The 12,406-nt window shown below is 42.1% G+C and overlaps 1 protein-coding gene across 2 annotated transcripts in view; it reads left to right on the forward strand.

Moving 5' to 3' along the window:
* LOC121007452 (aldehyde oxidase-like) overlaps positions 1 to 12,406 on the forward strand; it is a 292,875-nt gene that overhangs the window by 249,795 nt on the left and 30,674 nt on the right. For both annotated transcript variants that reach the window (XM_040439380.1, XM_040439381.1), the window contains 2 exons: positions 7,546 to 7,598; positions 8,558 to 8,672. In XM_040439380.1, coding sequence (XP_040295314.1) covers positions 7,546 to 7,598; positions 8,558 to 8,672 — 168 coding nt within the window. The remainder of the gene's footprint in view (positions 1 to 7,545; positions 7,599 to 8,557; positions 8,673 to 12,406) is intronic.

The raw sequence follows: 12,406 nt of genomic DNA on the forward strand, positions 1-12,406 counted from the left end.
ATACTGTGTCCTGTATTTCCCAGGAGAAAATGATCCTTGGGAAACACAGTCCTCATCCCTGACCACCAGGACCAGGTAGCGCTCTGTCAGTACATGGTGGCCTCCCCTCTCCACCACGCTGCTCCGCTGTGTACTGGTGCTTAGGCCTAGTTCACACAAACGTTTTTTTTGCGAGTTTACAGGCCGTTTTTTTGTGTTCCGTATACAGAACCATTCATTTCAATGGTTCCGCAAAAAAAATGGAATGTGTTCCGTATGCATTCTGTTTCCGTATTTCCGTTCCGTTGAAAGATAGAGCTTGTCCTATATTTGGCTGTAAATCACGGGTCGTGGCTCCATTAAAGTCAATGGGTCCGGAAAAAAAACGGAATGCATACGGAACACATCCGTATGTCATCCGTTTTTTGCGGATCACTAATTTAGAAATGCTAGGCCCAGCCTACTTTAGCCATGTGTTGTGTGTTTACAAACTTTGCCAAGAGCACATGTGCAGGTGCTGAAACCGGCCCCAGCCTGTCTGACTTGCAAAATACCAGCATCTCAACATGGATGTAGAAAAGTTGATCTTGCTGATCCAGGAACGTCCCCTGCTTTGGGACACTCGAACGGAGGCATATCACGACCGCATCTGCAAGGAGCGGGCATGGGACGAAGTGACCCGTGACATGTTGCCCAGAGAGTGGGAGAAGGCCAGTTCCTCCAAACGGCGAAAATTAGGTATGAGAACCCATGTTGATGTGTTTTATGTGTAAAATGCCTATAATGTCATTGTTACTTGTCAAGCAATGGTGTATATTGGAGTATATTACAGAAGCAGGTAAATCGGTATGTGTTTATTTTAATGGGCACCATGAGGATGTTGTGTACCACTTGCTTTTTCAATGTGAAAGTGCTCAGCACTATATATTGTTTGATTATTCATCAGCCATGGCCACCGGTGGCTCCCCTGCTGTAGTAAAACGTCAATTATAATCATGACCTGCTGCAGTCTGATATATAGTTCATGTGTGGACATGCTTAGAGGTATACATTTTAAACTGCTTTAGAGCTTCATATTGTGTATCCCTGTAATGTCAAAATATCAAGTCTGAATAATGTTTAAAGGCCTTTTATGATTACCGGGTTACAACAACCATGCTATCTCGCAGTGGTGGCCATGCTTGCATATTATTCCAAAATGTTCCTCACCCTCTGTTGGCTGGGATCACTGAAGCTGGGTTAGTTCATTTTATTTTTGGTGTACTGGTCAAGCGCAGTCCATGTGGATGGATTAGATAGTATTTACAACAATAGAAACAAGAAGTTTGTGAAGTGATGTGAACATAAGGTTATTCAGCCTATGAAGTTTGAAAATCTACTGTATATGGTATACAAAATTAAGTATTTGCAGGTTTTAATGTATTAGTAACCATATTTGATTATGTGATTTTATACGTGTGATGACATTTTTTAAGTTAGAATTGTTGTTATGTTATATTTCTACAGTCCAACGCTTAAAGACTCGCTGGCAGTCGTGCCGGGATCAGTTCCGCCGGGAACGAGTCCAGGCCATGGGCAAAAGTGGCGATGGAGGCGTCCGAAAGAAGCCATACATTTATACCTGGCAGCTGGCTTTCTTAAAGCCAGTGCTGGACCTTAGGTCGTGAGTATGAAATGTATAGATTATTTTGAATGTTATCTTAGAAATGTCCCCAAATATATTAGTAGTGGCTTTTTTTTGGTAAAATAGTTCTCATTTTACCAGTAATGTTTTATAGCCTAGTATACAACTAGGGCTGGAGTGCACAAGCCAGGTACATGTTGTTATAATATCTTGTGGGAATATACTGGCCTTGTCACCACAATGATCGCTAAAGTATTCCAGCTACCATTGTTTATCCTGATATTACCAGCACAAATGCCTGACATTATAAACAGGTGAGGATAGCGATAAGGGACAACCATCTGTGCAGCTACATAATAAGGATCTCCCAACGCCATTTCATATTGATTAGCTATCCTGATAATCAATATGTGACACGTCTACTGGACCAATGTCATCCAGTGTGGTTTATGAAATGTGGCTTATATGTTCATACAATGTATATATATATACCAATGTTATTTACATTACTCTCTCATTCCACAGCACCGTTGACAGCCTGGAAGAGCAGAGGGGCCATGAGTCGACCACCAGTGAGGAGGAGCGTGTGGCTGCTCCCCAGGATTCCCCTTCTCTGGCCACTGAAGAGCGACAACTATCGCAACAGTTGGATCCGACAGAGAGGGAGGAGTCCTCTGCTGTGGAGGTTGGGGCTGAGGTTCAGTCGAGCCCCGAACCTTTATTAAGGAGACCATCGCGGCGGAGAAGGGTCGCACCACAGCCTGCCGAACCTGTCTTAAATACTCGAGCCATTGTTGAAAGTCAGGTGCTCGAGTATTTAATGGAGAGAAGGGCTGAGGGCAAAGAAGAGTGAATGCTCAGTGGCCTAGCGCCACTTATAGAACCATTGTCTGCTGAAAAGCAAGACATTTTTGTTTCTGTAATGGCCCTATGGACCCAGTAGAACTAGTGCGGGCATCCATAATGTCCATTGTCGGGCTTTAACAATAAGCAGTGGCACATCAGCCCAACCTGGGCCCAGTATGTATTACCAGCAGCCCATCCAACAAACATATTCACAGCCCCTATTTTCCCAAGAACCTGATTTTGGGCCTCGCCCCCCTTGTCCTGTACAAATGATGAGATACCCACCACCCCCTAATGTGGCTGGCCCTAGCACACAGGGCCCTTTTATGTGGTAATTAACCGAAATGTAATTTTTATGTTATGTCTTTTGATGTATTTGATAGCTGAATATTAAGCACTTTTATTTTTACCCTGGAAAATGTTCGTTCCAAATATAAACAAAGATTCAAAAAACATCTATCCTTTTATTTGCAAACCATCAACATTTTTACGGTATACAACATTACATGTTTTATTTACATCACTACACTCCAAACGTCATACACATCTTTTTATTGGTGAATCATTACAACTCGGCCTGGATATATACGTAAAGTCAACGCTGCTCAACCTTCCGCCATCCAGCTGTATAAAAATTACAACTCTAAGCATGCCCTATAAGAGCTCTAGAATATCAACCCAGACTGGGAATTGTTGTTTGTATACAGTTGCAGGGACACAGGATGGCGAGACCAGCTTAACTCCAAAAAAAACATATTCAACATCTATTGGAAACATGTTGTATCTGCTTGAATAATTTTCGAATCCGGAACCTTGGACAGCATCTTGAAGTCTTCTGCATGCCTATGGAAAAACGACAAGTTTGGAATAAGTATTGCAACATATGGGTACGTATGCAATCATAACATAGGTCCGATTTCTTTATGGTTTTTACGAGGTATTAGAGGGTTGTTGTAGACAATCAAATATAAGATTTCTGTAGTCATGAAAATGGCCTAATTTACCAATTTCGACTACAATAATGTTATTTGTTAATTCATACACTATAACCCCAGCCCACAAGCCCACGTCAAGGGTCCTCTTTGTCTTGTGAGTCCCTACACTATCAATATATAACCCCACCATCCAAATTTAAAAACTTGCAAAATAAAGTTACTAGGATTACCAGAGTCCAGATTAATTTACACTCTGCCATGAACTACGCCCATCTGCCACGGCACTGCTCCCTCAGGACTTGAAAAATATTCTTCATAGAGGGCCCGAACTGCAAGGGCTGCAGTTCCTGGTCGTCCGTGAAGGGTCTGGTCCAATCCTCCTGATGAAGAAGATTTACCAGATTCCAATTCATAAAATTTTGAGTGACCATCATTAATCCTGACAAAGTTATGCAGGATCACACACGCTTGAATAACCCGGGTGGCATTCTCCGGTGCCATCTGTAAGGATGACAGGAATACTCTCCACTTCTGTGTGAGTATTCCAAACGCTCCACACTCAACATACCGACGAGCTATACTCAGCCGATAGTTGAAGATACGTCTGCTGTCATCCAGGTTGCGTCTGGGGAAGGGTCGCATGACATGTGGTGCCAAAGCAAACCCTTCATCAGCCACAATTACAAATGGAGCCGGTGGTCCCGCAGAACCTGGCAGCAGTCTGGGCTCTGGTAGGGAAAGCTGGTTGGCTTGAAGTCTCTCACACATTCTGGAAGCACTGAAAATGCGCGCACCTGCAGTGCTCCCATATGCCCTAATATCCACAATTATAAACTTGTAATTACTGTCAGCCAAGGCCATTAGCACGACAGAGAAATACTGTTTATAATTGTAGTACAGGGACCCTGAGTGAGGCGGCTTCTTAACATGAATGTGTTTGCCATCCAGTGCCCCAATGCAGTTTGGAAACTGAGCATCACCATAAAAACCCTCAGCAATTCGGATCCAATCCTCAGCCTTGGGCACTGGCATCACCGCTTCCCTGAGTCGCTGCCAAATCACATCACATTTCTGACGAACTATCATAGAAATCGTCGAGACTCCCAGCAGGAACTCAAAATGCAGAGATACAAATGAATTCCCTGTTGCCAAAAATCTGAAAAACATAAATATGTATAGGGCAGGCATGGCCAACCTGCGGCTCTCCAGCTGTTGTGATACTACAACTCCCACCATGCCCTGCTGTAAGCTGATAGCTGTAGACTGTCCAGGCATGATGGGAGTTGTAGTTTTGCAACAGCTGGAGAGCCTCAGGTTGGCCACCCCTGGTATAGGTGCTCGACGTCTAGCCTGAATCAACCAGTCAGATAAAATGGAAAATAGAAAAATAGTAGTGTAGACGTGCACTCTATATCTACATGTGTGTGTCTCCTGATATAGAGTGCCCGTCTACACTACTATTTCTCTATTTTCCATTTTACACTTTTGCGCAAAACTATCACACATATAACAACATGATAACATTAATAACATGTAATACTATGCACATTCTATAACATAAACGATGCATACCTCAACGTAACGATGAGCCGTTCCTCTGGAGAAATGCAGCGCCTCATATTTGTGTCCTGGTAGGTGAGGCCAGGGCGCAGAGTCGCTAACAACAAGTCAAAGCTGTTCACAGACATACGACAATACCGATGAAATTTATCAGGATGCTGTCGCATATCCATGTACAGCGTGTGGAAATGACCCTTCCTGTGCCACTGAGAGACAATAGGGTGAACCCACTGCCTCCTCGGTTCCGTGTTCTGCATAGTTGGCTGCAATTCGAAGTCCCGAGAAAGCAGCCAGCACAAGAGAACCAGTTCCTCCTCAGCCATGATACAGCAGAAAATTGTAGCCAGAAACCAATGTCTGCCAAATACAGGATTCCAAATACGCTCTCAATGCTGAAACAAGCTGATGAAAATGGAGTCACAACTATCACATGACCAAGTTAAATAGGGGGAGTGAAAAAAGGATGCGGCCTAAACTGATGATGTCAAACCTTTTATATTCCATTTCTGATCCGCAAAAAAAGGATTGTAAACTGAAACCATACGGCTATTTTTTGCGGACATACGGAACGGAAACGGAATGGAAGCCCCCTCCATACAGTATAACCCCAGTGTGGGGGTCACTGGGGGGTCATTATTCTGAATGGGGGCGACTGAGGGTTATTAGTCTGAATGAAGGGCCACTGTGGGGTCATTATACTGTGTGTGGGGCCACTGGGGGTCATTATACTGTGTTTGGGGGCATTCAGGGGGCATTATACTGTGTGAAGGGATACTAGTGGTCATTATACTGTATAGTGTGGGAGCCACAGATGGACATGTAAAAATTTCAAGGGGGCCCACTGGGATTTATCGCCCAAGGGCACACATGAACCTGGAGCCGGCCCTGGTGGGAAGGTTATTGTGATTTGACTTAGATTTCAGAATAATTGGTTGCATAGGTGGACCTTCCCTTTCAGGGATCATTCAGTGGAATGTTTTATGGTGTAAATTATTTTCTATAAAATTGAAAAGAATAGCCACCGTGAGGGCTATGGCTACCCTCATTGCCATCGCCATCACTCCCATTCTCTTCACCTTTTGTGCTGGCCAATGCATCATATACAAAGTGATAGGGAAAACAATCCTTGCCTTCTCCAGTGAGCCCTGCTGTCACTTACAGTGGTCTCCAGCTCCCGCAGCTGGGGTCTCTACATGGATATTTTAAAACGTCTGTGCAGAGATATTTGCCGACCATCCAGACATATAACGGAAGGTTAAAGGGTTTGCCTGGTTTGAAAACCAATTTTCACCTACTGCATTATGAAATTATGAGTTGATTCAGGTGAGGTTCTCCATTTAGGGCCATCATCTGTAAGACTATTTACATCCGTGCTTTGGACCCTCTTTCATTTACGTGAAAGAATAGCTCAACAGGCAGGACTATTTTTTTCCGTTAAAATGACGGACACCATTGAGGAACCCATTGGTGTTTGCTATGTGACGGATCCTTCACAGCTTCCATTCCATTTTGCTGCTCCTGTGATGGAACAGAAAAATGAAAGTAAGTTCAGTGGGGGAGGGGGGAGATTGATCAAAACTGCTGCAAAGGAAAACAGGCAGTTGCCTATAGCAACCAATCTGATTGCTCCTTTTCTTTTCCAAAGGAGTTCTGAAAAATAAAAGTTGGAATCTGATTGGTTGCCGTGGGCAAAGAAGCCAGTCTCCCTTTTGCACCAGTTTTGATAAATCTCCCCTTAATCTTTTGACACTTATTATTTTTATGAGGCATCTTCTTTGGCTAGTTTTGGCTATTTAGTAACATATTTATATTATATTTTCCTTTTTAATGATGATTGTTTTTTTTTTCTTTAAATATTGATAGTTTATTGCTAGGATATGTTATCAATGTGTGGTTAATGTAGGTAATGGAGATATTTAATCCTTGTTGCCTCTTCTAGCCTTTTACTTTGTTGAACCTTTAAATGATAGGATCTCCTTAAACGGCATTTTCTAAATTGACCACTAGATGATGCCAAAACTGTAAAACTACTAACAGTATATGCAAACGGTGCCTTTAAGAAGAAAAGAGCTGATCTGTTGAGTCCTGGACCATGGCACATGAGATGCCTTTACAGGGGTGAAGAGATCTCTGCACACTATAACTGAATACCTGACTTTCGTACAGTAAATCAATAGTTCTTTATGTGCCATCACACCTTTTCCCTAATATTGCTGTTCTCCCATGTGGCAAAGATGCTGGCACTAACTTCCAGCTCCCATGGTTTTTATTACTTGGTATGCCTTGTCAGTGGAATTTAAGCGAAGAAAACGTAACCATTAGCCAATATCGCTGTTTTTTGTGTTTAAGAAAGTGTTTGATTTAGTCACTGGGCACAATACGTGTGGTTAGGGTGGCATGCATTGTATCGGCTGTATTTCAGGTGCTTTCTGGCATGCTTGCCTTTCTCACAGGACTTCAATGTTAACATTGGCCAACTATGAGGCTGTGCTTCTACAGTACTCGGCTTCTGCTGAGGAAGGGGTTAATCCGTGCAGTCTGTCACTGTATCCCGGAAAATTTAGCTTTTGTATGAACATTGATTTTTTTTCCTGATCTCAGGTGAAAGAAGCATTTATGCAGTCAATAAGTCTCTCTGCGACAGGCTATTTCAGGTAAATATGATATATTTTGGTCCAAAAATAAAAAATACGTTTTCAGCATTTGGCAACAGTTTATATATATTGTGGGGTTTCGCTCTGGTAGATAGGATTAGCGGACGCAGTATAGAGGCAACAACAAGTTCTTTGGATCAAACAGTTCGGTGTTTTATTAACACTTTAGGCAAGTGACAAAACAAACAAGCAGTCATAATCAAACAGAAAGTCACCTTGCGGTGTTGGTGTTAATTCACACCATGCAGCAATTCTGCCTCAAAGAGTCCTTGCTGATAGCAGCACCAACCTGTTTTCACGCCAAACAGGTAGCAAGCCTTCAACCAGACACAAGGCTGCCAGATCCCAACACAGAGACATGGCTTCTGAGCCCAGCTGCCTATTTAAGGACAGCCAGGTGCTGCCAAAACTCAGACCGGCACTTAAAATCAACAACAAATGTTGTGTGCACATTTATGTATATTTTATATAGCAGCACAACCGCTTTAGGGTACTTTCACACTTGCGGCAGGACAAATCCGACAGGCTGTTCACCCTGTCTGATCCGTCCTGCAGCAAGTGTGAAAGTAGCCTTAAATGTATTACTGGAAATAGTTTTGTGGAAATATTAAACCACTTCAGTGTGAGAATCTCAGGACAGAACAACATTTTAGGAATCGTGTTAAAAGGTAAGTGGAGGAAGCACACTTGAAGCTCCCAGACTCCAATGCAAAATATGTAACAAGGCCCCATCTACCACATCCCATTTATTATACTTGTGTAGCAGAGGGGCTTTTAGGCACCATCACACACCAGGGTCCAGCTACCTCTGCAGTTCTTATAGATACCCCTTAAATGTTACCAATAGTGTACTAGAAGATGTACTTGTCCTTCAGCCTTTTAAATGTCTTAAATATAAAATTTTTCACTCCTGTGTCAAAGAAAGTATTATTTATTGCCATTTTCTTTTTTTCCTACAGGGGATTTGACAGTGAAATGAACTGGGAAAAAGGAGAGGGTAACCCAGCTCAATACTTTGTATATGGAGTTGCTTGTTCTGAGGTTGAAATAGATTGCCTGACCGGAGATCACAAGGTATTGAGATCATGATAAACCTTGTGTTTCTTTTAACACTGTACCTAATTAGGTAACTTTAAAGGGGTTTGTCTCACTTCAGCAAGCAGCATTTACCAAGTTGAGAAAGTTAATACAAGGCACTTACTAATGTATTGTGATTGCCCATATTGCTTAATTTGCTGTCTAGGTTCATATCTCCATCACATTATCCACTTTTTGTTTCCATGGTTACGAACACCTGCAAACCAACATCAATGGCCGTGCTTGCACACTATTCACCGGCCACCGATGCAGGATTGGAGGTTGTCGAAAGCATGGAAAACGAGCAGTGTATAATGTGATGGAAAATTGAGTCTAGCCAGCAAAGGAAGCAATATGGATAATAATACATTAGTAAGTGGCTTGTATTAACTTTGTGTAATGCAAGGCACCAACGAAACAGACCAGTGTAGATGAAGCAAGGGGTTTATTCAAAAGAATGTAAACAAAGTCCAGGCAAACTTCACTGGTAACAAATAACAGGATTACAAAAACGAATGGAAGCCAGGAGAAGTCCCAATCCGTGCTTTACATCGCTGTGCACACTTGCCAGACGAAAGAATGCGTCATGGGGAATTCCGGATCCTGGGTCCCACTGGAAAGGACGGTGTCCAGACAATCTTCAGTCACTAGCACAAGTGGTATGACCTGTATCTGGAAAGGGAAGGATAACAGTGGGCAGTGAAAGACTGGGGAGTAGGGTTGAGCAAACCCGAACTGTAAAGTTCGGGTTCGTACCGAACTTTAGGATTTTTGGAACCCGGACCTGAACCCGAACATTTTTGTAAAAGTTTGGGTTCGGTGTTCGCCGCTTTCTTGGCGCTTTTTGAAAGGCTGCACAGCTACCAATCAACAAGCGTCATACTACTTGCCCCAAGAGGCCATCACAGCCATGCCTACTAATGGCATGGCTGTGATTAGCCAGAGCAGCATGTGACCTAGCCTCTATATAAGCTTGGATTACGTAGCGCTGCACGTCACTCTGCTGTTACAAGTGTAGGGAGAGGATGCTGCTGGACTTGTGATTTCAGGGAGAGCATAGGAGAGAATCTAACTCAGCGATCTACAGACAAATCGTCTATCGTTTTACCCTGCCCTGAGCTCATTGACCAAAAATACTAACTTTTAGAATTCTGTTAGTTAGGTGGGTGGCGGCGGCGGCCATTTTATGCATGCTCAGTGCACCAGCACTGCATCTGAGCTTTTGGGACATTGCAAATCACCATTTTTGGGGGCAAACTACAACATCTGGATTAATCAGTGTGCAATTTAAGGTAGAAATACACCCATAATTTTCTGGGGTTTGAAAAACACATTTTCAAAAAACAGTATTTGCCAGATCTGCAAGTGTTAAATTCAAGTTTAATATATACAGCATTCATATTCTGTTAGCAAAAAAAGACTTTTTGGGCAATCTACAACATCTGTATTAGTCAGTGTGCAATTTAAGCTAGAAATACACCCATCATTTTCTGGGGTTTGAAAAACACATTTATTTGACAAAAAACACTATTTTCAGGCCTTGCAGCATCAGCACGTGTGAAATTACAGGCTTATATACTGCTGTCAAATTCAGTTGTTAAACAAACAGTCGTTTGGGCTCCAAAAATTTAGTTGGCAGCCTTTGATGCAGATGTCATTGTGAGATACACCCTTAATACATTTGGGTTACATTTAGAGATTTTAAATACCGCCATTTGGTGCACCAATATTGAATTCAGGCCTACAGAGGTTCAGGCCCTGTGAGATACCACCTCTACATACAGGGGTTTGAATTACGTATTTGAAATACAGCCTTTTTGTGCAAAGATATATTTACTTCAGGCCTACACAGGTTCAGACCGTGTGAGATACCACCCTACATACAGGGGTTTGCCTTCTCTGTCTCTCTATACAGGAAAGACAAAGAAGGCAATAAGGGGGAGGGGTGGCCCTGTATGTGAAAGACAGCATAAAATCTAATTTGATACAAGTTAGCGAGAACAATTTAGAGTCAGTTTGGGTTACCTTGCAGCTTGATAATCATAAAGGTAACTCGTGTAGGTGTGATATATAGACCACCTAGCCAAGTCAAAGAATTAGATGATCTACTAGTTGAGGAAATAGCTAAAATGACATTGAAGGGGGAAGTTATTATTATGGGAGACTTCAATCTTCCTGATGTAAACTGGAAAACCAAAATAGCTAGTTCTGCCAGGAGTACAGATATTCTAAATTCCCTACTGGGATTATCTCTACAGCAAGTAGTTGAGGAGCCAACCCGGAAGGAGGCCATTTTAGATTTAGTATTCACAAATGGGAATTTGGTATATGATATTACTGTAGGGGAAAGTTTGGGATCTAGTGATTCACACCACACAAAAACAAAAGTTTTAGATTTTAGAAAAACTGACTTTTCTAAAATTAGATTAGTGGTATACGAGTCCCTATCAGATTGGAACAGTTTCATTGGAGTCCAGGAGAAATGGGACTACTTAAAAAAGGCACTATTTAAGGCAACAGAAAATTGCATTAGGCTTGTCAGTAAAAGCAAAAAAAAGAAAAGACCACTGTGGTACTCAGCAGAAGTGGCCAAAATCATTAAAAACAAAAAGATAGCATTTAGGAATTATAAAAAAAAAAAAAACGAGGATGACAGGCTAATTTACAAGATTAGGCAGAGAGAGGCCAAACAAGTTATAAGAGCTTCTAAAGCACAGGCAGAAGAGAAATTAGCTCAGTCAGGGAAAAAAGGCTATAAAGCATTCTTCAGATACATAAATGAAAAAAGGAAACTAAAACAAGGAATTACAAAATTAAAAACAAAAGAAGGAAGGTATATGGAAGAAGATAAATAACTAGCTGACTGCCTCAATGAATACTTCTATTCAGTCTTTACGAAGGAAAATGAAGGAAAAGGACCTCAGTTAGGAAAGAAGACTAATGAATCTTTTGATGCATGTGTCTTTACAGAGGAAGAGGTTCTAAGTCAGCTGTCTAAAATCAATACAAATAAGTCACAGGGGCCTGATGGGATACACCCAAAGCTATTAAAAGAGCTCAGCGGTGAACTAGCAAAACCATTAACAGATTTATTTAACCAATCACTGGCAACAGGAGTCGTCCCAGAAGATTGAAAATTAGCAAATGTTGTGCCGATTCACAAGAAAGGTAGTAGGGAGGAATCGGGCAACTATAGGCCAGTAAGCCTGACATCAATAGTGGGGAAATTAATGGAAACCATACTTAAGGAGAGGATTGTGGAACATCTAAAATCCCATGGATTGAAAGATGAAAAACAGCATGGGTTTACTTCAGGGAGATCATGTCAAACTAATCTTATTGATTTTTTTGATTGGGTGACTAAAACAATAGATGGCAGAGGTGCAGTAGACATCGCTTATCTAGACTTCAGTAAGGCTTTCGATACTGTCCCACACAAAAGGCTTATCAATAAATTGCAGTCTTTGGGCTTGGACTCCCATATTGTTGAATGGATTAGGCAGTGGCTGAGGGACAGGCAACAGAGGGTTGTAGTCAATGGAGTATATTCAGACCAAGGTCTTGTTACCAGTGGGGTACCTCAGGGATCTGTTCTGGGACCCATATTGTTTAATATCTTTATCAGCGAAATTGCAGAAGGCCTCGATGGTAAGGTGTGTCTTTTTGCTGATGACCAGGGTCGGTACAAGGCAGGGGCCGAAGGAGCGGGTGCCCTGGGCGCTACCATTTGC

Source organism: Bufo bufo, chromosome 7, assembly GCF_905171765.1.
Source record: "Bufo bufo chromosome 7, aBufBuf1.1, whole genome shotgun sequence".
Taxonomy (NCBI): domain Eukaryota; kingdom Metazoa; phylum Chordata; class Amphibia; order Anura; family Bufonidae; genus Bufo; species Bufo bufo.